The 27599-nt window shown below is 41.3% G+C and overlaps 1 protein-coding gene across 10 annotated transcripts; it reads right to left on the bottom strand.

The window, feature by feature from the left end:
• Window positions 1-919: 919 nt before the first annotated feature.
• Window positions 920-4603, bottom strand: LOC121864239 (glycine-rich cell wall structural protein-like). Of its 10 annotated transcripts, none has more exons than XM_042363299.1 (4): window positions 4570-4603; window positions 1540-3021; window positions 1380-1434; window positions 920-1223 (listed from the first exon to the last, which is right to left on the bottom strand). In XM_042363299.1, exons 1-4 carry the CDS (start codon window positions 4579-4581, stop codon window positions 976-978), a joined length of 1797 nt encoding a protein of 598 aa, XP_042219233.1. In that variant the 5' UTR covers window positions 4582-4603; the 3' UTR covers window positions 920-975. The 10 variants fall into 10 exon arrangements, with proteins under 10 accessions (XP_042219233.1, XP_042219229.1, XP_042219232.1 ...); XM_042363295.1 differs by having other exon boundaries at window positions 920-1358; window positions 1392-1442; window positions 1569-3021; XM_042363298.1 differs by having other exon boundaries at window positions 1380-1514; window positions 1608-3021.
• Between the last annotated feature and the right edge of the window lie 22996 nt (window positions 4604-27599).

Genomic DNA, 27599 nt, shown 5'->3' with positions numbered 1-27599 from the left:
TACCAAGAGTAATTAAACTGTACACTCAACGATTATGATCAAGGTATCCACGAAGACTTGCCATATTCCTATTTTTACATACCAGATTACATATTAGTAATCATCAACAAAAAATCACGTCATCGTTGTTAACAAGACTCAAAATGTTGCCTTCATTAGTACTTACATGTGACACTGGGGAGAGGAGTGATTTTTCGTGAACTTCTTATGCTGTGTGGCTTCAGTATCAATTAGATCTTTAAAGAGAGTTCCTGGGAAGCTTCACGGTAGGAATGTTGTAGTCTACTGTGGATGGAATCTCTTACGTGAAGCTTCCTGCTGCGTAATTCGTGACTTTGTGGGGGTGTTGGGTTGTTGGGTGTTGTGTCCAGAAGTGATAATTCATAAGGAGTGTCAACACCAAGGGGAAGTGTTTATTTTACTGTAATTGCTGATTCACGTATTGGTGTGAAGTTTGTGCCCCGTGACAATTACTATTTCATACTTGGGTTGGATAAATTCAACACTTAGCCCAAAATTTGATTATATTCTGTTCAATAAATAATACTGAGCCAAAATAGATGTCGTTCATGTAGTAAGAGCAGAAAAGATTACATATAAAGTGAGTTGCCAAATCAGTGTGACTACTGTAGGTAAATGTTGTTAAGTTCATTGTTTTATTCGTGAAATCATTATTAAAAAGTTGTGTAACTCAACATCCATCAAGGAAAATAAGGAATTAGACATAAGGTGTATATATATATTTATTTTTATATCAAGAATAGAGTACAAAACATACCAATGTTACTAATGTTAATATTAAAGGATACATTGCGTTACTTAAAAGTATAAACTAATTTACCAAAACTATTCTAATCTCACTTTTAAGTCACAGATCCAGGAGTAACAAAAGTTTTCCTGAGGTTAATTAGTACTGTTCGTTCGTCTAGGTCCAGGACGTAGCCGGGGGCGGGCGTGTCTTGTTTAGGGTGTTGCTTACTGGCCAGAAGGGGTGTTAACGTTCGAGGGAGGATTGTACTCGCGACCTGGAGTGGCCACAACGGCAGCAGACCCGACGCCGCCGCCAAGCTTGGCATCACTAGCACTCCCACCACCAGCGTTGCCACCAAAACCATTACCTCCAACGACCCCATCAAGACCATTTTTGACTCCTTTGACGATGATAAATCCGCCGTTGCCTCCACTGCTTCCTCCAGTGTTGCCTCTGTAACCACCATTGCTGCCTCCATTGTTACCTCCAAATCCACTGCTGCTAACTCCGTTACCTCCAAATCCACCGCTGCTAACTCCGTTACCTCCAAATCCACCACTGTTGCTTCCAGCGTTACCATTGTAACCACCGCTGCTAACTCCGCTACCTCCAAATCCACCATTGCTGCCTCCATTGTTACCTCCAAATCCACTGCTGCTAACTCCGTTACCTCCAAATCCACCGCTGCTAACTCCGTTACTTCCAAATCCACCACTGTTGCTTCCAGCGTTACCATTGTAACCACCGCTGCTAACTCCGCTACCTCCAAATCCACCATTGCTGCCTCCATTGTTACCTCCAAATCCACTGTTGCTAACTCCGTTACCTCCAAATCCACCGCTGCTAACTCCGCTACCTCCAAATCCACCATTGCTGCCTCCATTGTTACCGCCAAATCCACCACTGCTAACTCCGTTACCTCCAAATCCACCACTGTTGCTTCCAGCGTTACCATTGTAACCACCGCTGCTAACTCCGTTACCTCTAAATCCACCATTGCTGCCTCCATTGTTACCGCCAAATCCACCACTGCTAACTCCGTTACCTCCAAATCCACCACTGCTAACTCCGTTACCTCCAAAACCAACACTGGTGCTTCCAACTTGACCTCCAAAACTACCACTTGTCCTTCCACCATTTCTTCCGTAACTGCCTCTGCTACCAGCAACACTACCTCCAAGGCTGCTACTGATACCTCCAGCATTACCTCCAAAACTTCCGCTACTTTCTCCACTATTGTCATCATAACCTTCGCTGCCATGTTCAGAACTACTTGGACTGCCTCCAGTGTTCCCTCCAAACCCACCACTGATGCCTCCAACATTACCTCCAAACCCACCACTGATTCCTCCAACATTACCTCCAGATCCGCCACTGCTGCTGCCACCGTTAGCTGCATAACCACCACTGCTGCCCCCAACGTTGCCTCCAAATCCACTACTGCCTCCAAAGTTGCCTCCAAAGCCACCATTGTTGCCTCCAACATTACCTCCAAACCCACCACTGATGCCTCCACCATTACCTCCAAATCCACTACTGCTGCTTCCAACGTTGACTCCAACTCCACCGCTACCTCCGTAACCCCCACCACTAGTGCCTCCGACGCTACTTCCATGTCCTAAACCATTGCCTCCAAAACCAACGTTGCTGCCTTCAACTCGACCCCCTATGCCCCCATTGCCACCGACGCCGATCCCACTAAATCCATCACTACCACCCAAGCTGCCACCACCAACTCCGCTTCCTGCACCAAGTCCTCCAGCGCCGCCGATGACCTGACCATCACCTTGGATTGCAGAGTTGAGGGCGGTCTGGAAGTCTATACCACCAGGCAGGGTCGGGTTATCTCCTTCACCATAGTTGACGAAGTACACCTCAGGGTTCTCGGACGGTGGAGCAGGAACCTCGATGACTCGCTGACTCTGTTCTGACTGTTTGTTGAGGACGTACACTACGTGTTGCTGCCTGGGCGGCGGCACGATGATGGGCTCAGGTCCCTGGCCTCCTTCAGGAGTGCGGATGAACAAGATGTTGTGGGACACCTGAGGGGGAGGGATGTCTGGTGGTGGTCCGTAAGACTCGGTAGGCTGTTCAGGGGCGTTATACACAAACAAGTTTCGTGTAACTTTAGGAACTACACAGGTGCCGTCCACATGGCGAATTTCGCCGTTTCTGCAGCTACCTTCAGGACCATTTGGGCCAGAGGGCGCAGGCAAGTTGTAGCTCGGAAGTTTGTCAGACTTCGCCGCCACGAGGGTTGTGAGTAGTACCTGCAGTACAAGTTATACACGTTAAGGAGATATAAATATATGGTGGAATAAATTTGAAATCACACACACACACACACACACATACACACACACACACTATGAAAGTTAGATCAGAGTACTTGGTCATTCACAGTATATATTTCACCATCTTAAAGTTCCTTACCATTAACATAAACTTGACTGTGGCATAAGTTTTTGCATTGTATGTTAGCATCGTTATGTCCATAAATATAATAGTATCGTAACTTTTTTTTACTGCCTTTTGAACAAACATTTACAATCCTCTGACGTCTTGATAGTGTAAACTCTTTGGTCGCAATTAAGGAAGGTCATCGTTAAGTATTATTTGACCGAGAGGATTACACAATATAGCCGTCATGGACTGCATTTATCAGGAGTTACACTGACATAACCAGATTTATATATTTAGTTAATTTGCCGTGAATTGGCTATAAAGATCCAGAGACGCTATTTAGTTGTTGACTTATGAAACTAATCAAACGTAACTTAAACCCAGGCTTATGATCTCGCTGTATATTTTGATTCAGTAACAGTTCAAGGTAAAATATCCATCCACCTTGTGAGATAGAATGTAGGACTGGGAATCAGCAGGTGGTGCTTGTAGGAGTCATTATGTGTTTATGACATCTCGTGTAACTCAACATCGAGCTTCCCAGTGAATAATGAATGGTATGAATCATTGTAGGAGAGGTCGATGTACACCACACATATATATTATACAGGTTTAGGCTACTCGTTGGAAGTCCCGGTGGTTACGGGAAAGTCACTGGTCGTAAAAGAAGAGTTACAAGATATATATACTGTATACATTGTGTGTGTGTGTGTGTGTTTGTGTGTGTGTGTGTGTGTGTGTGTGTGTGTGTGTGTGTGTGATCTCATATTGTTGTTTGGATCAGGTGAGTCCGTATGTTAATTACTATAATAAATGTTAAAAAAATCTTGGGTAGTGTCTCTGCAGGATTTTTTATTTTATTTTACGAGACTGAAATAGTTTAATTTTATTTACTTAATGTTTGAATTGAAGAACCAAAGAAGATTTAAATTGTCTGGGGGATGAGGGGGTCGGCGGCTCACCTACTGTAACTCGTTAAATTAATTCGTGTTAAGCAGTGGGGGGTCGATGAACAAACGATTACAATTGTGTTTTAAGCGATAAACTTAAGTTGGGATTTATTATTCTTTCACGGATTAGATTAATGAGTATTTGTTTCTATGTAAGGCTTGATGCGGCTTAGATTCAAGTTCACTTTGTCATTTTGGTGAAGAAGTAATGAGTAAATCAGATATTTTTACGATGACATAAGTAATAAAATCATCAAAAAAGCAAATTCCAAAGACCTTACTGAGGCTTTGATTACGTTTATATACAAATTTAAAATATTTATACCTTTTGAAACTTTCCAAGGATACAAATCTAAAATATTTATATCTTTAGGGATTAGAGAAGCTAAATCTCACTAACATAACAACTTTTGTAAATAATGGTATGAGATAAATACAGCTGGATCAAGAAGGCACGGGACTCACCAGGAGCTTCATGGTGGATGGAGTGTCGTGTCTGCTCCGGTTGTCCGCTGCCTTATATACACCTTCAACTCTCCCTCTTTCACGTTAGCCTCCCCACTCTCCCCATCCCTCCTCCTCCTCCCCCCTAACGTTACACTGCGTTTGTTTCACGTTTCTGCGTATTGGAAGAGACTTGTTGTACTAGATTTACAAATTATAAGCTTCAGTAATGAAAGCGACGTGTGTGTGTGTGTGTGTGTGTGTGTGTGGGGCTGTCCAAGGATGTCTTGTCTTTCTGTGTATGAGTAATTTGTCTGTATCTGCTCTTCTGTTATATTTCTTTGTCCTTGTGTATGTGTATACCTGTCTGTCTGTGTCCATCTGTCTATGTATATCTGTCTTTCTCTGCCCTATTGTGTATCTGTCTGTGTTTTTCTGTGTCCACGTATGTCTGTTCGTATGTATGTATGTATCTCTATAAGAAGAGAGTAAATACACATTACCCTTATGGTGGTTTGATCACTACTACTACTACTACTACTACTACTAACAACTATACACGATATATACGAGATATTTCATCAGTCCACATTTCCCATAAGGAGTTATTTCACCTCAGTGTACAATGAGTTAGTCCAGTAAGAGCTTAATCTCTAGAGGACAATGCCTGCCAGCCCTCGAGTACATTGTCTTTAGAGCCTCAAGTATAATTTGCTAACACTTTGAATAAGATGACCTAATTCTTATACAGTGACATTGTACTCAAGGGATTAAATTATTGTACTCAAGGGATTAAATCATTGTACTCAAGGGATTAAATCATTGTACTCAGAGGGTTACATATAAGAATGGACTTATAGTTTCCTCAGTATCTATACATTGTAAGTTTTATCAATTCTTTTTTTTTCTCTACAGTAATAATTTAGATGTATCGAAGTAATTGTAATTAAAAACAATATCTCTAAAACGTAAAACAAGAACAAATCTCGTAAAATTATTAATATTTTTTTTTCCATTAATCTTTTTTGTGTTGTGGGAAGACGGTAAAGACAATTTTTGAGGTATTACTCAAAAAGTTCTTGGTGAATCAAAAGTAGCGTCTCTCTCTCTCTCTCTCTCTCTCTCTCTCTCTCTCTCTCTCTCTCTCTCTCTCTCTCTCTCTCTCTCATACAAACCTCAGTTATTTTGCTCATTTGAAGTATTGTTATTCGCTGCCTCAATATCACTGGTTATATTATAGTTATATACTCTGGTCTGTATGGAAAGTATGACCCTAAAATTATAATCTCCGTGAAAAAGATTCCCTTTGATACTTCGTGAAAATACTATACAGGATTACACCAAACTCAGCTTATGTTAAAGAAAAAAATACAGTAAACAAGATTGACAACTTGATTGTATGAATATAATATCAACTTTCATCCCTTCCCTGACACTGCAGTTGCTCAGTAGAAGGTGCGTTTCCATGTTTTGCAGGGTCGCGGGGATACGCTGTGTCATGTGGCGATATCCAGTGTCCACGTTCACCTTCTCGGGCGTGTTTATGTCTCTAGGTCTTTACTACGTCGTATTCGTCCCGGATTGCACTACCACACATACCACCTGATAGCTACTTCTTGTATTGTAATGCTAAGACTGCATGATCTGGGTATTTTAATGATGTTCTGATCTCTCTCGTGTACGGGGTCATTTCGTATAGATGTGACTAGCTGTGTATACAAGGTCAGGATTTTATGTTCTAGCAGTTTATTTGTATTGTTGTGGTTATTTTAGTTACAATTGACCTGAATGTGTGTACGAAACGATGATTTAAGTTCGGAACAGTTTGTGTAAGAGGTGATCTGTGTCCTTTGAAGGCTTTATGGCTCACCTGTAAAACATATTTATTTTCATTTTCTTGTTCTTGCATACTGGTGATTGTATTCTTGGGCATAAATTTGGATTCAAATAATTTGCTAAATTTCTCTGCCAGATGTGTGGGCTAAATTTGTCAAGTCGTTCAATACAGTTTATAACTCTCTTGAAAGTAAGGGGAATCTACTACATAAAACTGACATACACTTCCTAACCTAACCTAACCTAAACCACTTCTCTCTACAGGCCGATTCAGTAAAGTTTCCACCATTGGACGTTGGAAATATAGGGACGTTCATAAAATCCTAAATTTCTTATTTGGAATCTGTATTTTTTTTTATATTCATTTATTTAATTGTGGTGTGTGCGTGAAAGTCTAAAATGATGAAAAGTCTTAATGAAAGACAGTAAAGGGAGTTAGTATTCCAAGGGGCGAGGCGATTTAGAGCTGATAGCAACACTTCTGTAATATTTCTCTGCGCTTTGTGTTTTTCCTGGTACGTGTGGGTGTGTTGCTTGCTTGCTTTCGTTTCCAGCCAGGATATAAAAACTTGGTATCGAATAGAAGAGCTTCCTTTGTTGGTGGAGAACTGCTGTTACACATTAGCTTATAATGAAATATACGTATTTCTGGTACCTACCTTTCAGTCGACTTGAAACGAAACGGTCATAACCCGTTCATTCAGAGGTCTAACATACAGTGGTTTAATATACATTGGTTTAACGGATAAAAGCGGGGCTCTTTCTTTGTGCCATGGTTATGAAAATAATGGTCAGCGGTTATGGTTCATATTCCAACGGTTCAGAGGTTCGAATTTGGGTTACGGTTTTATATTCCGGCAGTTCATTGGTTGAAAGTTGGGTTATGGCTTTTCCGACGGTTCATTGGTCAGAATTTTGATTACTTCGGTGGTTCATTGGTCAGAATTTTGATTATTTCGGTGGTTCATTGGTCAGAATTTTGATTATTTCGGTAGTTCATTGGTCAGAATTTTGATTATTTCGGTGGTTCATTGGTCAGAATTTTGATTATTTCGGTGGTTCATTGGTCAGAATTTTGATTATTTCGGTGGTTCATTGGTCAGAATTTTGATTATTTCGGGAGTTCATTGGTCAGAATTTTGGCCATATACCTTCTGACTTGTGGTTCATCGACCGACATTTATGACGCCTATTATCGTATTGAAATTGGTGTTGATATTGATGTTGTAATGTATCACTGCGCTCAAACAACTACAGAGGTCTTTAAGCGCGTATGTAGGTTAGTACTACGCTTAAACATCATCAATATAAAATTAGGGAGTTACATATCAATTTGAGTTGGTCCCCTTTGAGTTAATTTTTCTTCATTTAAAATTACGAAACTGTTTTAAAGGGATTCAGTCCTACGTGTGATCCACCTTCGCTAATTAATTAACCAAGGTGTATAACTCTCCCCCTGGCCAAGTTTTAACCCAATCACTCATGGTTTTCCTTATGTTAATCACCATAGGAGGAGAGACACTGTTATTGCTGTGACTGATTGTGTAATAACTGTTATTTGTCATTTAGGTTGGACTACCCTAAAATTTATCGAATGTTTTTAGGTGATCCAGTGTGCCTTAATTCCTGTGTGTGTGTGTGTGTGTGTGTGTGTGTGTGTGGTCATTTAATTTTTATGGGGTCAAAGGTCAAACTCTTCAAAAGCTCTTATTTTCGTCTCCACAGTTCTCTGGTACTCTGACCATTCAAGGTAAAATAGAACCTTTTTCCCAGTGATACTTTGCCCAGGCTTCACACGATAGAGATTACTGATTTGAAATACGTTCCTCTTGTTAGTTTTAATTACCATATACAAAATAACATCGCATAATGAAGGTTTAGGCTCTTATTTTCCATTATATTTCATCCAGTGTCAACGGGAATTAGCATACAAGATATAGTGCATCAAGTTCCCCCTCACTCCAGCAGGCAAATCGAGTCATTAATTATTCCTTTTATTCGCCGCGGGTTAGAGGTCACGCAGCGTAGGTAGATTAGTTTTTTCTTATATCCTCATATTTTGTTTGATTTGGATGCCACTTTACGATGAGAGGTTCTGTGGCAATCTTCATAAACTACTAAGATGTATTTGGGTCGTCTGCCGTCTTATGCGTTAGACAGTAAGGACACATTGCATTCTCTGGTTAATATCGACCAATCTAGTTTATAATTTGTTTTGCATAAATGTTTTCGCTTAGGAAATAATTAGTTCGTTTCAGTAATATTCTTTCAGCGAGTTAAATTTCTCCTGTATGAAAGCGTCGCTGAATACCCTTGTGTTATTGGGAGATATTTAATGAAAGCTGCCATGGGCGACAAGTAACACAGGTTAGCAGTGTTTTGGTACTGTTGGTAAGTCATGTGGTCAGGATATTTAACGTGTAAATTGTAAGTCGTAGGTGATGAAATGGGTTGATTTACGAATACATCTTTAGTTTCAGTATTTTATTAATAAATTTACTGTAGCCTGAGAGAGAGAGAGAGAGAGAGAGAGAGAGAGAGAGAGAGAGAGAGAGCAAACCGCACTCCACTCCACTTGTGGCCACCAGCCTTTCTCCTGCCCCTAGACGCTGGTGAAGAGGAAAGTGAAGCTTTTACGACGGAGAACACATTTAGGGATGACTCTTGGTTCTGGGAGACATTGCCGCATACATTGTGGCAAAGGCAAATAAATTCAGAAACTGCTCGCGATAACGTACTTTTAAACGAGTCACCCGGAGAAAACGAACCTCAGGTGAAGTGCTCAATGATGTTACTCTCTGGAATGTGACATTTTTGTGCACTTGGTTCGTTTGTGTTAACTGCGGAAGAACTTGGATGATGTACCCGGTGAAAGCGTAGTAGTTAGGTAAGAGGCTACTGAAGTATGATCGAATGAAGCAGTGACACATTTGTTGGCGACCACGACACGGGGATGGGGGATCTGCCACGTATAATCTCGTCTTCACCTCGGGCGTGTGGACGTAATTAAGGTGTGTGAGTTGGTAAGCTGACTTAAGACCCATCAATTCAGTTGCGGACACTTGACACCAACACTAACCCAGGTACTGAAACAAACACGCCATAATTCCTCGATGACTTATTATATAAAATTGTTAAAGAAAGTCAGTCTCCTAATGTGCACTCTTGATAAATACAAAACAATTAAAATCATGCTAATTACGAAGGATCAGCCCTGATGCTTAATGATTGTACGTCCCCCTGCACATAATTTGTATACACAGTCACACCGCTACAGATGACTATTGTATGTTATTAAATTCAGTCGACAGATTTTAAGGATGATAATTACCTCTCTCTTAACTAACTATTTGATTTACTGCTTTATTATCCTTGGGGAAAAATATCATGGCCAGTAAAAGCTGTCGCACGTGACCTTACTGAAGGATCCGTCTGACTGAGGAGAAGGTGGAGGCAGTTGTTAGTGTGTTAAGGCAACAGACAAATGTGATCCTCTTACAGCGGATCTTCTCAACAGGGATGATAGCTCTAACTAAAGCAGTAATAAAGGAAGACGTTCTTCAGTGACACTCTCCCTTAGTCATTTAATTTGTCGCAGAAGTACTGTTATATATGTATGTATTTATAAGTTGTAGTTAACTTTAACAAACTCCGCCCTTCTTCATCTTAATATTGTGTTTGTCATCCTATATGTCTGATGTCATGGCTCATATGATTCTTATCTCACTGGAAAGGAGTTGTTTACATTATATATATATATATATATATATATATATATATATATATATATATATATATATATATATATATATATATATATATATATATATATATATATATATATATATTGTGTGTGTGTGTGTGTGTGTGTATTGCTCTGCAGTTCAATAGAGTATTTATTTTAGTAAGAAACACTTTATATAGGGAGAAGACAATATTATTAAACGTTCATGGATGTACGAGTAATTGGTATTATTAATGTTTGCAAAAAACGATGACCAATTTCTTTCAGCGAGAATGAGCACAAAGCTTGTGTACGTGATGGTCAGATAGGAGTTGATTAAGGCTTCCGTGCACGACTCTCCCCCCCCCCCTTAACCCCATAAGATGGTGTACGCAATATGATTCATTAGTTTTGATTTGTTGCAAAGGATTATACCAAGAGTTTTATTGTTGACATAACACTGACTTTAGGTACACAAATACCCGACAAAGGCGAGGCATGTACATACTGCCGTCAACACACCGAGCTTTATGATTCATTTTCAAGAAATAACTAGAAGACCGGACAACTCGCAAATTACACTGGCTAACTATTAACCGTGAACACCGGTCCGCCAGTTGAAGTACATCCAAGTTCACAATTACTGTTGGGTTGACAGTAGCAAATGACGAAGAAACTTGCCACAGTTTCACTTTGCCTAGGGATAGAACCTTGGACCACCAGCTCGTGAGGCGAGTATGTCTAACCAATTTACCGCTTCTTTGCACACATGTAGGTTCTAAAGACAGCGTCATACCAACTTGGGGTCCTCATAATCATTTAAAGCAGTGTTTAGAGATAAGACTTTAATGACAGCCAAGTAAAATAAAACTACACACTGTTTTATATAAATACTATAAATTAATGACTTAAGAGCAACAAAGCCTAATTTGGGCAGTAGTTAGCATGAGGGCCATTTTGACATGACTTTGCCTAGTCATGTTCTGTGTTTTAAAGATACTGTAGCACTAGAGGAAAACCCGTAGGCAGTTATATGTACCTTGTGAGGAGTGGTGCATAAAGTGTGTGTGTGAGGGCCAGTGATGAGTGGTGGTAGGGCGAGGCAGACGGTGTCACAGTGATGGATGGTGGCAGTAGTGTGAATCAGACGGTGTCACAGTGATGGATGGTGGCAGTAGTGTGAGTCAGACGATGTTACAGTGATGGATGGTGGCAGTAGTGTGAGTCAGACGATGTTACAGTGAAGATTGATAGTGCCATAGCAGTATCTGAAAGTACGAGACCCCTAGTAGACCATTTTAAAGCAGGATTGAATTACCGTGAAAATAGTATAGGTGTAGTGAGAGTTATGTTTGCAGGTAGTAGGCAGCTACCAAACAGGGAGGTACTACCACCTGGGAAGATATTGAAAGCATAATGTGTTGTCTAATGGTAGACCCTGCTGCCATATGGCATCACGGAAATTGTGACCAAGTTCCAGGTTGTTGATCTGACTTTCTGCCTCATTTACACACAATTGCAGGGTCTCAATTGTTTCTCTCACTTGGACAACACAACATACATAATGTATATCGTTTTTCACTCTTGATTTATTTTTTCGTTTTTGTATTATTATTATTATTATTATTATTATTATTATTATTATTATTATTATTATTATTATTATTATTATTATTATTATTATTATTATTATTATTATTATTATTATTATTATTATTATTATTTATTTATTTTTTTTCCATTTATTGGGCACTCCCCTACATCCTTGTGTAAGGTGAAGCGCAGAAGCGTTTACAGCGTCCAACAGGGAAGCATGCTAAGTTCATGCTTGCCTTTGTCTCATGAGTTACGGGCGTAGAAGCCTGAAGAGTCAATCGTTTATGTCTAAGCACGTTATTGGAAGTTCCAACAACTTATCCCTGAATATATTTTCGCCCCCCAGGCCCTGATGTGGGTCAGTGACCTGTGCCCGTGTGGGTTAATCCCCGTAAAAAAAAAAAAAAAAAATTATATATATATATATATATATATATATATATATATATATATATATATATATATATATATATATATATATATATATGTAGGTGCACGTGATCTAGGTATATGCTGATAACCACAAGGAAAGAAGAAAACACGAAGTTCCCAAGCGCTTTCGTGTATTCACATCTTCAGGGGTGAGTATCTGTACTCACCCCTGATATATATATATATATATATATATATATATATATATATATATATATATATATATATATGTATGTATGTATGTTTGAGGCATGTGAATAAGATCAGATATGTAAAAGGATATATCCTGTTAGCTCTGGTGCCTAAGAAGTCTGGAAATTGTTAGCTCTGTGCTTTATACCGATACACGGGAGACCGTAAGATATAACGAGAGAGGAGTAATGGAAATGTGGAAAGGAGTAAAAACGATAGACAAAGGTTATTCTATATATATTCAAAGCTATGAAATAAATTCAGTTCACCTGACCTTAGACATCACTGATATAAGACTTTGTGGGTTTAGTTTCATAGGGAAGAAGGATGTCCATTTACAGGGAGGAGTTACGGTATATTTTCTCAAACCTTTCAACAGTTAGGGAAGATGATGGTCGGTTGTTATAGCCTGGAAACATTGCAAATGGTTGAGACTAATGCAGGGGCAGACACTTAAGACTCCAAAAAAAGAGAGAGAGAGAGGGAGAGAGGGAGATTATTTTGTGAACCTTTTTTTTTTGTTTTTTATGGTGTCGGGGCAGCAGAGGATCGTGAACGTTAACTGTCTTGATGAGGTTAATGGACTTAAACGATACCATTAGTAGGATTAACATATGGAGGATGAGGAGGAGGATGGCTTAGGTCAAGGGTAAAACTCGAGGCAAATGCGGAACCAAGACATTTGCCATTTCATGAGTGTGCATGTAACAGTAGTGAGAGAAAGGCAAGGAAGGGGTGGTTAGGTACGGCGGGCAAAAGTAAGCGGAGAAAAAGATTTTACCCAAGACCAGAGGAGTTTAATGTTATTTGGTTGCATAAGAGACTATGTTGTGAAGGATAGAAACTGGTTTTTTTTTTTTAGGCTGTATTAAAAAGACGATTCTAATAATTTACTGTAGTGTTGTATGGCTTGGGGGTTTGGTATATAAGGTTAACGTAATTAGGTGTGTGTATTTGTAACTTGTTTAGTCTGCGGTTTGTTGGTATTATATATTAAGTAATGAAGGAAAGGAACGGGTTTTGGTGAAGGGGAAAATGACTGGTTTAATTACGAAGATATTACTCTGTTTTTTTTTTGGTACAGCTGTTTCCTCTGTTGATGATACTGGTAAGTGATATTTGGGGAGTCCATCGCACTTATGAGGTCTAAGGCTCGGATGACTTGCCTAGCTTGATCTAAAAAAAAAAATGCAATACTGAGCTTTCTTCTTTTCTCTTCACATTCTTAGTACTATTTCTTCACACTTCAACCCTCCCCTCTCCATACAGTCATCCCCAAAGATAAATGATAAATCGAATCCTAGAAATTATCGTCCAGTTTACCTCAACTATTATAAGAAAATTTCAACTAATAAAAACCTTTACTCAATGATCAACACATTGCTTTCACACAAGACGTTCTACCGCTGATCGACCTCGGGTTTCGAAGAAGTCTTATACCATGGCTTACAGACTTCCTCAGTGACCGACGCCAAGCTGTACGCTTCTGAGGGGCTGTCTCCACCTTTCAGTGACTCACCTGTGGCGTCCCCCAAGGCACCAAGATGGGACCACTCTGCTTCCTTATGCTCATCAATGATGCCCAAAGAGAAACCCCTGCTCGCTGGAAATATGTCGACGACTCCACCATTGGGATCAGCGTCAGCAATTCTGCTCCCGACTATACTGCCCTTCAGGATTTATTGAACAGTCTCCAAAACTGGGCCACCAACAGCCACGTCACCATCAACCATACCAAGACCATGGTTATGCACATCAACCTCTCCTCCGACGTTGTCTCACCCCCTTCCATTACTTTAGGTCCCAACACACTCCAGGTTGTAGATTTCACTAAGCTCCTCGGCGTCACCATAGACAACAAACTAAATTGGAAACCACACGTCAGTGAAGTTGTCAAATCCTTCAGTTTCCGTCTCCACCTCCTCTGCCGACTCAAGTCCCTAGGAGTTCCTGCACCCGAGCTCCTCAGTGTTTACTCAACATTCATACTTCCCAAGCTCACCTATGCCTCCCCTACCTGGTCTTCCTCCCTAAATGCCACACAACGTAAACACCTAGAAAAAATGCAAAAGAGGGCATGCAAGATTATTCTCTCCCCTTCCTACTCCACATATCAAGAAGCGCTCAACACACTGACCCTTTCGGCTCTCACTGACCATCACCACGACCTCATCTGTAAATTTGGTGAAAAGCTTCTGCACCATCCTCGACACCGGCTCCTACTACCACCTGAGATCCCTAGCCCGGGAATTGCTGTTCGACACCACAACCGCATCCAACCCATACGAGCACAAACTGATCGCTATAAGAACAGCCCAGCCCCAACCATTGTAAAAATTATCAGTAACCTGGAATAAACCAGTGTATTCACTCCTAGTAAATCCTACATTTTGCACTGTCACTATGTTGAAATGCCCTGTAGTTTGAGCTTTTCCCCACCTAGTTATTATATATCTTATTTATATCACTCATGTTACTTGTATATTATTTGTAAATCGAAACCCAGTCCCCAATTATGTAACTGTATATTTTCAGCCTTCTGGCTGCTATGCTCTTTCAATGAACCGTTAATTATTATTATTATTATTATTATTATTATTATTACACATTCAATCCATCAGTCAATAAACGGTAATGGTGAAACCCCTGCAGTACCCCTTGACGTATCCTAAACATTTCACAGAGTTTGACTTTGATCCTTGTAGAATGACTCACACGGCCTTCTCTCCTTAGTCCCTTTAAGCTCTTCATTTCTGTATCTGGTCGCTGAGTGCGTGCAATTCTGGATGGACTGTTCTTTAACTGTCTAGTAATGCCGGAGTTCCTCACGGTTTTCCAATTACACCAAATTTAATTTTTTATTACATACTAATGGTCTTTCAGTGACAAACAACTCTCTTCACTCCTGTGCAGATGACTTAACTTTATATATTTCTTCTGCTTTTTACTGTTGCAGTCTCAAGTTAAGAAATTTTGTATGTGTCGCAAGCATAGGTGAGTGGGGTGCATCCAACGTGGTTTCAGTCAATGCTTCTAAAAGAAAGTGAATTGTATTTAATAACAGGAATGATAACACATAACGCATCATAATATTTGACACCACCATCATTCCATCATCACATCGTTGAGAATTTGCATCGCCCTCACCTCAAATCTCGTCAGAATTTGGGTGAAAACTTCTTCACTGATGAACAGTTGAAAGTCATTTGAGGAAGTCATGTGTGCTCCTCGATGGAATACTGCTGTCATCAGCGGGTAGGGTGTGGTGTTCGGGCACTTTGCTTCCTCATTTCGTTTGACAAAAAAAAAAAAAAAGTGTGCGTGTTTTTGTTGTGTGTTGGTTCGCTATTTACTGATACAATTTTGAAAATACAAAGCTGAAATTTGGCATGAAAGTGCTCATGTACAACACCATAAAAGTACCCAGAAGGTGGAATTAGCGTGGAGGGGCGGGGGTAGGGAAGGAGGAGGCTCGGTGGTCGGCCCCTACCCCTTAGTTAGGACCCCCTCATTAAACACACCTCTAAACTTGGGTAGGAGGAGGGGTGGTTATATACGGCTGGTACTGTACTGTCATTTGGAGGGTCAGGGATGTGTTCTTGTGTCTGAGGTCACTATTGGTAAAGACTCCACCTGTTGCTCGTCGTACCTGAACAGTATATACGAGTGTGTGAGTGACCCGCCCTGGGACCACTGGAATTGCCGAAAATTATTAATATCTGCGGAAAGGATTAAATGTAGAAATCGGAGTGAAACTTAAAGCCAAAGATTATAAAACATATTAAGAGATAACTTAAACCTCAACAAGTGACGATCAGGTGATTTAAAATACGGTTGAGAGATGAAGGGATGCAGTAGAGGCCACTGCTGCGAGGAGAGAAAATATGATAGGGAATAATTGTAAGAAAACAACTTGAGGGAAATATAGAACACAGTGTTGAGCCTTAGTGTAAACGCCGTCCGTCAGAGGAGCTCAATTCTTTAGCATGTATTGTTTCACTTTTAAGACCTTGGCTGTGCTACTGTATTATCAAACATGTCTTGTATTCATTGCCTGAATTGTTATCCAGTTAATCGTATACTTGTATTAAAGTTAGTTAGCAGCTCTCAGCACTCTTGGTGTGAACAGAATCTCAGACTTCCAACTAAATTTAGGCAGCCAGAGTTTTCCATCATTCAAGGCATAATGCATGGATGAACTTTTATTGATATTTTACATAAATCAGGTAAATTAAATAGGTTATGTTGTATTACAAATATATTTCCAGAGACATAGGTCAGACATTCCGTGTTTTGGGACTGACTAGATGGTACTGTACAGTTTGATATACCAAAAACATATAAATCTTAATTATTTTAACAAACGCCAAAGTTTAAGATGATATTGTTTCATAAGTTAGCTTGCTATGTGCTCATTAAGCTTCTGGACTTGGCCAGGGCTGGAGGAACTCGCTTAAGGCGAGGTGTACAGACCTGACGGTGTGTTGATGTTGTTGGAGGGAGGACTGAAGTCACCGCCAGGGGTGCCCACGATGCCTGTATTGGCACCAAACCCACCGCCGCCGCCAATATTACCAATAAAACCATTATCATCACCACTGTGTCCTCCCAGACCAGAGCTAACACCTCCAGCGCCGCCACCGATGTTGACACTAAATCCTCCTGAACCGCCAAGTTCTCCGGAACCACCAAAGTTGCTGCCGTACTCACCAGCACCGCCGATGCTGCCGCCGAATCCACTGGTGCCACCAACGCTGCCATCGAATCCACTTGTACCACCAAATCCACTGGTGCCACCAACGCTTCCACCGAATCTACTTATGCCACCAAATCCACTGGTGCCTCCAACGCTGCCACCGATTCCAATTGTGCCACCAACGCCGCCACCGAATCCACTGGTGCCACCGATGCTGCCACCAAATCCACCAAGACTGTCGTCGAATTCATTAGAATCTCCAAAGCTGTCACTGAATCCTGCACCGCTTCCTGCATGTCCTCCAGCCCCGGCGATGACCTGACCATCACCTTGGATTGCTGAGTTGAGGGCGGTCTGGAAGTCTATACCACCAGGCAGGGTCGGGTTATCTCCTTCACCATAGTTGACGAAGTACACCTCAGGGTTCTCGGACGGTGGAGCAGGAACCTCGATGACTCGCTGACTCTGGTCTGACTGTTTGTTGAGGACGTACACTACGTGTTGCTGCCTGGGCGGCGGCACGATGATGGGCTCAGGTCCCTGGCCTCCTTCAGGAGTGCGGATGAACAAGATGTTGTGGTACACCTGAGGGGGAGGGATGTCTGGTGGTGGTCCGTAAGATTCGGTAGGCTGTTTAGGAGCGGTAAACACGAAGAGGTTCCTAGTCACTTGGGGAACAACACAGGTGCCGTCCACATGAAGTACTTCACCGTTCTTGCAGCCACCGGGAGGAAGACTGGGGCCTGAAGGCGGAGGCAAGCTGTAGCCCTGAGGGGCGGCGGATACTGCCACTGCAAGAACTGAAATCAGAACCTGGAAAAACCCCAAGAATTTATTACTGGGTATCAGAAGGTATAGTTTATGCATAAAGCATTGGTGATATATTAGTCATCATATTTGTACCTGTCTGTCTTATACTAACGGACTCAGTCGCCAGCAAGGATCGGTAACAGATCATTCACGAGACTCAGACACATCGGAAGACCAAGACCTCATATTATCTGTATGGTGATGGGCAGAACATGATGAAAAACTAAGCTTTTGTCTTTTCTAATGTTAAAGAATTTTGCACGAGTACATAAGTACATTGTTGATGCACAAGTAAAGTTAAATAGTTATTTTAAGTTTCTGGTTATTGGTAGTATATTTATTTTTTCATTTACACTGTCAGTTATTGTTGCATAGGGCTTTGCTTATTACTTTTTTGAGGCTGAAATATTAGAATTGCCTCACAAACGGTAATGAGCCGAATGTTACATTAAGATAGAAATATGATAACAATTTATGAAAAATCCATTTTGTGTGGGAGACGTCGCGGCTACGTCAATAACGCTAACAACGCACTAAACCATTAATGGTGTTAACTGAAATTAACCAACCAGACTTATTCATACCAAACTACCTGGTAATAGATTAGATACGTAGCTCTGTAATAACTCTTCTCTTGTCTTTCTCGAGCAGTTTGATTTACATAGTAGACGTTCTCCAGGCTACAGTTTTTTATGCACTGGGAAGACCCGAATAGTATTATACCCCGGGCAGTACCGGCACCCCCAGGTATTGATTAACAAGACCGGTTATCTGCGTGTGGTCTTTAATTACATCTTTTGTCACTCAACAACACGTCAGTTCACAAGCTCCCCGCTGGACTCTAGAGAACAAGACCAGATTTCAAAGACATGTGTTCCACTTTTAAGTTAAGATACATTGTAAGTTAATAACGCGTATTGAAGATGGTGTAGTTGTGACTAAAGTGAGGAAGGCAGAACTCACCAGGACTTTCATGGTGGAGTGTGGTGTCTGCTCTGATTGTCCGCCGCCTTATATACCCGCAGCTCTCCCTCTTCCTCGTCCTCCTCCTATCTCTGCCCCCCCCCCCTCACCTGGCCCTCAACAACGACGCTTCACCCTGTGGGCTCTGTCGGCAAGCAGTCAAGGTCTTATTGGGCGTCACTCTTAAATTATTGAGGCTAAAATGTTTGAGATAGTGAATGTGTGCTAGTCTCTGAATGTATGTCTGTATGTACCTATTTATGTAATAATAACAATAATAATGAACAGTTTATTTAGAGAACATGATTGCCAAAAGTCTGAAATTACACAGTAAACAGATGATAAAAGTTACATATGGTGAGATTGTGGAGTGGGTCACTTGACTGACAAGAGCTTTCAGTACAGAAGAAGTAACACGGAGAGAACATAAAAATTACTACAGATATGGAAGTAATCTCTGGTCGCCGGGCAGCAGGTCTTGTAAACTGTCTGGGGAGTTGATAGTGGTGCCTTCACATGGTACAGAAGGCTTCACACCTTGTACAGTCCTGGTCTCCGGCTTACACTACCATCACATGGTCCTGGTAGTCTAGGTCTCTCAGCTCACAGGGTGTTGGAGAGGTGTTCTTGTTTCTCATTTGTTGTTGGGAATTCTCAGTAATCACCTGGTGGAATTGAGAGCCCTTGTTTCTCACCTGGTGTTAAAATTCCTTATATATCAGCTGGTGTAGCTGAGTCTGGGTGTCAAATCTGATGTTAGTTTGGTGGTGGAAGGTGGTCAGGTCTTGGTGGGCCGTGACCATTGACTGCGAGGCATCGACATGTTACTCTCTAGCACTTGTTCCCATTCCTTTTGAGTTGAAATTGTTACTTTCGTATATCAGTTGTGGGTTGATTGTCAATCTTTGCACTGTATTGTAGGTGGGAAGATATTTTTAAAATCTGGTGGGGCGGAGGAAATGGGGAGGGGGGGGGGGCAGCTGTTTCCATGGTCTAAAAGAACACGGCCGCCTCAGCTGAGCAGCGCAAAGTGTGTCTTCACCTCATGAGTGCTGAAGATGATGTATTTATATATGTTGGACTTCCCTTAATTTAAATATATAGATTATATTAAGGAAGGGGGTATAGGTGTGTGTGTGTTCATCCATCCGTACTTCCATTTAATACAATTTGCCAGTAGAATTATTCAACAAATATCCATTGTAGAATTATGACATGTAGGCTTGAAGCTTGTATTACCCTTGGAGCAGTTAACTTTTTCCGGGAAGAACGTTAGGGTTTTTCTTCTATCAGAATTAATGTACAGTATTTTCCTTAAAAATGCAAACTAATACTTTGACACAAACGACAAATAATCGTTTAAAGAGACCGGATTTCTAGAGCCGAGATATAGAAAAACTTGGGGATCACATAAGATTAACCTCAGCTTACTCGTATTTCACCTGAAGATTAACCTCAGCTTATTTCACCTGAAGGTTTAACTTCAGCTGAAAAATTGCAGATGAAATTCAATGTGGACAAATGTAAAGTACTTAGTCTAGGAGATGTAAACAGAGAAACCAGATATCAGATGAACAACGATGTTATAGAGAAATCCGAATGTGAGAAAGATTTAGGAGTAATGATAAGTAGGAATCTTAAGCCAAGTAACAATGTGTATTTGCTCGAAAAAAGGCTAATAAAGTATTTGGGTTCATACAAAGGAGTGTTAGTTACAAGACTAGAGAGGTCATCCTAAAACTATATCTTGCGCTTGTGAGACTTCACTTGGATTACGCAGTTCAATTCTGGTCTCCTTATTACAGAATGGATATAGAATCCTTAGGATGAATTCAGAGGAGAATGACAAGACTAATCCCGGGCATTAGGAACCTTGAGTACAGAGACAGGTTAAAGCAACTTAATTTGCACTCCCTCGAGAGACGTAGAGTGAGGGGCGACATGATAGAGGTGTATAAATGGAAGTCAGGGCTAAACAAAGGTGATATAACAAAGGCACTCAAACTATCCAACCAGGAGCGAACTCGTAACAATGGCTTTAAATTAGACAAATTTAGATTTAGGCGTGAAATAGGTAAACATTGGTTTGGAAATATAGTAGTGGATGAATGGAACAAGTTACCAAACATCATCATTAACTCGAATACGCTGGATAGCTTCAAACATAGGTTGGATGGGTATATGAGCGATAGGGGTTGGGTGTAAATGGGACTGCCCAGTATGGGCCAATAGGCCCGCTGCAGTTTCCTCCATTCTTATGTTCTTATGTTATTTCACATGAAGATTAACCCCAGCTTATTTCACATGGAGAATAACCCCAGCTTATTTCACCTGAAGATTAACCCCAGCTTAATTCACCTGAAGATTAACCCCAGCTTATTTCACCGAAACGTTAAGAACCACATCGCTTCCTGGGGAGGTTAGTGTAGTGTAGGTTAGGTTAGGTTGATCTTCAGGTGGAATAAGACTGAGGCTAACCTTCAAGTGATCCGAATAATGAGGTATGTTAATACACCTGTAGTGTAAACATGGGAGAGCGGGATACATTTTTTCTTTTATTATTGTTTTAAGTTCCTGTTCATTTAACCCATCTTAGTCTGCCGTGTTTCATCGCATAATCTTATTTTCGGGACTTCGATACAGCTTCATGCATCACTACTTCAGTAACGTGGATGCTGTCTTCTGTGGGTTGGGTGTGGTGCTCGGACACATTGCCATAAAAAAAAAATATTCTGTGTGCGTTTGTGTGTGTGTGCGTGAGTATGTGCTTGTGTGTTCGCTATTTACTGCTACAATTTTGAAGGCAGAGAGCTAAAATTTGGCATGGAAGTGCTCAACCACCATAGAAGTACCAAGAAGGTGGAATTAATGCGGGGAGGGGGGCTTTGTGGACGGTCCCTACCCCTAAGGTTGAACACCTCTCATTAAACACCTCGAAACTTAGGTAGAGGGTGTAGGTCCCAAATCGACCGACCGTCACTTTTCCTACCATATAGATATTTCCACACTCGGTGAACTGACGAGGCACTGTATAATCAACAGTGGCGCCACCACTTTCTCAGTTCGCCCACAATGGCATCTGGGAAGGCCAGTAACTTTTCTGTTGAATTCTATTTTTTAAAACCCAACTTTACCAAAATTTATCTATACCCCGAACTATAGTATATATGTGGGATACGTGCCACAAGGTGTTTTCTCTGTTTTGTTTCACCTTTAAGACCTTGGCTGTGCTACTGTAATATCAAACATGTATTGTATTCATTGCCTGAATTGTTATCCAGTTAATCGTATACTTGTATTAAAAGTAGCTAGCAGCTCTCAGCACTCTTGGTGTGAACAGAATCTCAGACTTCCAACTAAATTTAGGCAGTCAGAGTTTTCCATCATTCAAGGCATAATGCATGGATGAACTTTTATTGATATTTTACATAAATCAGGTAAAATAAATAGGTTATGTTGTATTACAAATATATTTCCAGAGACATAGGTCAGAGATTCCGTGTTTTGGAACTGACTAGGTGGTACTGTACATTTTGATATACCGAAAACATATAAATCTTAATTATTTTAACAAACGCCAAAGTTTAAGATGATATTGTTTCATAAGTTAGCTTGCTATGTGCTCATTAAGCTTCTGAACTTGGCCAGGGCTGGAGGAACTCGCTTAAGGCGAGGTGTACAGACCTGACGGTGTGTTGATGTTGTTGGAGGGAGAACTGAAGTCACCGCCAGGGGTGCCCACGATGCCTGTATTGGCACCAAACCCACCGCCGCCGCCAATATTACCAATAAAACCATTATCATCACCACTGTGTCCTCCCAGACCAGAGCTAACACCTCCAGCGCCGCCACCGATGTTGACACTAAATCCTCCTGAACCGCCAAGTTCTCCGGAACCACCAAAGTTGCTGCCGTACCCACCAGCACCGCCGATGCTGCCGCCGAATCCACTGGTGCCACCAACGCTTCCACCGAATCCACTTGTGCCACCAAATCCACTGGTGCCACCAACGCTTCCACCGAATCCACTTGTGCCACCAAATCCACCGGTGCCTCCAACGCTGCCACCGAATCCACTTGTGCCACCAACGCCGCCACCGAATCCACTGGTGCCACCGATGCTGCCACCAAATCCACCAATACTGTCGTCGAATTCATTGGAATCTCCGAAGCTGTCACTGAATCCTGCACCGCTTCCTGCATGTCCTCCAGCCCCGCCGATGACCTGACCATCACCTTGGATTGCAGAGTTGAGGGCGGTCTGGAAGTCTATACCACCAGGCAGGGTCGGGTTATCTCCTTCACCATAGTTGACGAAGTACACCTCAGGGTTCTCGGACGGTGGAGCAGGAACCTCGATGACTCGCTGACTCTGGTCTGACTGTTTGTTGAGGACGTACACTACGTGTTGCTGCCTGGGCGGCGGCACGATGATGGGCTCAGGTCCCTGGCCTCCTTCAGGAGTGCGGATGAATAAGATGTTGTGGTACACCTGAGGGGGAGGGATGTCTGGTGGTGGTCCGTAAGACTCGGTAGGCTGTTTAGGAGCGGTAAACACGAAGAGGTTCCTAGTCACTTGGGGAACAACACAGGTGCCGTCCACATGAAGTACTTCACCGTTCTTGCAGCCACCGGGAGGAAGACTGGGGCCTGAAGGCGGAGGCAAGCTGTAGCCCTGAGGGGCGGCGGATACTGCCACTGCAAGAACTGAAATCAGAACCTGGAAAAAAAACCCCAAGAATTTACTACTGGGTATCAGAAGGTATAGTTTATGCACAAAGCATTGGTGATATATTAGTCATCATATTTGTACCTGTCTGTCTTATACTAACGGACTCAGTCGCCAGCAAGGATCGGTAACAGATCATTCACGAGACTCAGACACATCGGAAGACCAAGACCTCATATTATCTGTATGGTGATGGGCAGAACATGATGAAAAACTAAGCTTTTGTCTTTTCTAATGTTAAAGAATTTTGCACGAGTACATAAGTACATTGTTGATGCACAAGTAAAGTTAAATAGTTATTTTAAGTTTCTGGTTATTGGTAGTTTATTTTTTTTTCATTTACACTGTCAGTTATTGTTGCATAGGGCTTTGCTTATTACTTTTTTGAGGCTGAAATATTAGAATTGCCTCACAAACGCTAATGAGCCGAATGTTACATTAAGATAGAAATATGATAACAATTTATGAAAAATCCATTTTGTGTGGGAGACGTCGCGGCTACGTCAATAACGCTAACAACGCACTAAACCATTAATGGTGTTAACTGAAATTAACCAACCAGACTTATTCATACCAAACTACCTGGTAATAGATTAGATACGTAACTCTGTAATAACTCTTCCCTTGTCTTTCTCGAGCAGTTTGATTTACATAGTAGACGTTCTCCAGGCTGCAGTTTTTTATGCACTGGGAAGACCCGAATAGTATTATATCCCGGGCAGTACCGGCACCACCAGTTATTAATTAACAAGACCGGTTATCTGCGTGTGGTCTTTAATTACATCTTTTGTCACTGAACAACACGTCAGTTCACAAGCTCCCCGCTGGACTCTAGAGAACAAGACCAGTTTTCAAAGACATGTGTTCCACTTTTAAGTTAAGATACATTGTAAGTTAATAACGCGTATTGAAGATGGTGTAGTTGTGACTAAAGTGAGGAAGGCAGAACTCACCAGGACTTTCATGGTGGAGTGTGGTGTCTGCTCTGATTGTCCGCCGCCTTATATACCCGCAGCTCTCCCTCTTCCTCGTCCTCCTCCTATCTCTGCCCCCCCCCCCTCACCTGGCCCTCAACAACGACGCTTCACCCTGTGGGCTCTGTCGGCAAGCAGTCAAGGTCTTATTGGGCGTCACTCTTAAATTATTGAGGCTAAAATGTTTGAGATAATAAATGTGTGCGAGTCTCATATATGTATGTATGTATGTATGTATGTATGTATGTATGTATGTATGTATGTATGTATGTATGTACACTGTATGTATGTATGTATGGCGACCTGGGTTGGATCCCTGGGCGGGTGAAACTGGGTAAGTTTCTTTACGTCATTTGTCTCTGTCCACTCAGCAGTAATCGATGAGCGGATCGTATTCTGGGGTAATGGTTAACCAGTGCAGTTGGCGAGTTGTTCGGTCTTCTCGGACTATTCCTTGACACTGGGTCAAGCAGCTCGTTAACTTAGGGGGTGGTTGTTGTGTTGGCGACTAGGTCAAGCAGCTCGTTAACTTAGGGGGTGGTTGTTGTGTTGGCGACAGCTTCTACACCTTAAACAAATTCACGCCTAGGAGGCCCTAGGGCCGACCATCCTTGTTTCACGAGGAGCAACCATTATTATTTATGTATGTAGTGTATATGTATTATTTTATGTTCCCGCCATGTTTCATCGCATAAATCTTATTTACGGAACGTGAATGCCGCTGTATGCGTCTCTATGAATGCTGCAAAGACGTCAGTACTTTTAAAACGTACAGTAGATGCTGCAAACATTAAAACTCATGAAACGTGGATGTTGTAAACGTCACTATATATGAAACTTAAATGCTGCACGCGTCGCTCTATATAACTTCATGGTTCACAAGTTAAGAGCATGAAACGATATTGCAAGTCACTCTATTGAACTTGGATTCAGTAAACGCCGTCGTACGCTCGTGTCATATTCATACTGCTATATACAGTATTGTACAGTATGTATATCAGCTGGTCTAGGTTTCCTCTTAACTTGAAATATTTGTGAATCCACCATAAGATGCTTAAAAGTCTACCCAGAATAGAAGAAAACTCGTTTCTTACCTCAAACATATCCAAAACTAGGTGGAGGAACTCCATCTTCTTTAAATTTCGTTTTGGACGTTTTTTCCTGGTTTGAGTTAACACAATTCCTCACTTAATGACACCATATTTTTGTGCTTCATTTGTTGACAAACGCTTCTCAGCTACCGACTGAATGCTGCCTTGCTACCATTCCACACCTAACCTAACCAAACCTGTCTAACCTAACGTAAAGTAACCCACCTAACTTACACCCCCCAATAAATATACTTCCTTCCTAGGTTAGGTTAGGTTAGGTTAGGTGAAGAACATAAGAACACATAAGAATGAAAGAAACTGCAGCGGGCATATTGGCCCATACTGGGCTGTCCCATTTACACCCAACCCCTATCGCTCATATACCCATCCAACCTATGTTTGAAGCTATTCAGCGTATTCGAGTTAATGATGATGTTTGGTAACTTGTTCTGCTCGTCCACTACTCTATTTCCAAACCAATATTTACCTATTTCGCACCAAAATCTAAATTTGTCTAATTTAAAACCATTGTTAAGAGTTCGCTCCTGGTTGGATAGTTTGATTACCTTTGTAATATCACCTTTTTTAGTCCTGACTTCCACTTATACACCTCTATCATATCACCCCTCACTCTACGTCTCTCGAGGGAGTGCAAATTAAGATGCTGTAACCTGTCTCTGTACTCGAGGTTCCTACTGCCTGGGATTAGTCTTGTCATTCTCCTCTGAATTCATTCTAGGGATTTTATATCCATTCTGTAGTACAGTGACCAGAATTGAACTGCGTAATCCAAGTGAGGTCTCACAAACGCAAGATTTAGTTTTAGGATGACCTCTCTAGTCTTGTGACTAACCCTACTTTGTTAGGCTAGGCTAGGTTTGGTTAGGTTAGGTTAGGTTAGGTTAGGTTAGGTTAGGTTAGGTTAGGTTAGGTTAGGTTAGTGTATCTTATCTTGTCTACGACAAATCATTATATTGTAAACAAAGTAACGCGTTCAATTTTCTCCTATATTTTTTTATGCTGGTTTCTGTTGAGATCTGGTCCCCTAGTGTTAACGTTCCTTTAATATATTCATGGGTAGAATGTTTATTGTTTCCTTATCGTCGTAAGTCACTTTAGTGCCATGGGTTTGTTGTGATGCCATGGGTTTATTTTGATGCCATGGGTTTATTATGATGCCATGGGTTTATTGTGATGTCATGGGTTTGTTTTGTTACCATGGGTTTATTGTGATGCCATGGATTTATTATGATGCTATGGGTTTATTGTGATGTCATGGGTTTGTTTTGTTACCATGGGTTTATTGTTGTTGCCATGGGGTTATTATGATGCTATGGGTTTATTGCGATGTCATAGGTTTATTGTGATGCCATGGGTTTATTATGATGCCATGGGTTTATTATGATGCCATGGGTTTATTGTGATGTCATGGGTTTGTTTTGTTACCATGGGTTTATTGTGATGCCATGGGGTTATTATGATGCCATGGGTTTATTATGATGCCATGGGTTTATTGTGATGCCGTGGGTTTGTTTTAATGTCACGGGTTTGGTTAGAATCAAAGAATATGTGTATTTTTTAAACCAGGCCGTTTCAGTTGCAAGTCGATGGTTTCAGTACTTGGGCCAGAATATATTTATCAACACCAAGGTCATTTGTTGAAGCCCAGAAGATAAAGTTTTGATCTGGACGCCAAGGATATCTCTTTAAGCCTTTCCCTGGTGCACCGTGAAAGTGTTTCTAGGTTCAGTAAAGATTCCTGTTTCACTTTCCAAATTGCTCTCCATCTTAACGTTTTCCAACATATTGACAAAATTTTAATCTTTGAATGTAATCTTTAACTTTCATCTTTTTCCTCGTCTGCCAGTACCATTTGAGAACAGAAATTCGCGCTAGTATTTTGTTCGTACTTGTGTAGAGTGCTTTGTCATGGGCGTATAAATACACTCTCCTTCTCTCCTTCAATTTTTTTTTTTACGGACATCTACTTTCCATTTGGGACTTTTCA

This window comes from Homarus americanus, unplaced genomic scaffold (genome assembly GCF_018991925.1).
Source record: "Homarus americanus isolate GMGI-L3 unplaced genomic scaffold, GMGI_Hamer_2.0 scaffold26351, whole genome shotgun sequence".
Taxonomy (NCBI): domain Eukaryota; kingdom Metazoa; phylum Arthropoda; class Malacostraca; order Decapoda; family Nephropidae; genus Homarus; species Homarus americanus.
Note: the sequence above shows the minus strand (reverse complement) of the source record. Positions and strands in the feature narration are given on the sequence as shown.

Excerpts from the sequence above, each read along its gene's own strand:
- LOC121864239 (XM_042363291.1), bottom strand. Across the intron at positions 1,515-1,607 it reads CAGCAATGGTGGATTTGGAG|GTAGCGGAGTTAGCAGCGGT; the intron begins GTAGCGGAGTTA and ends GTGGATTTGGAG.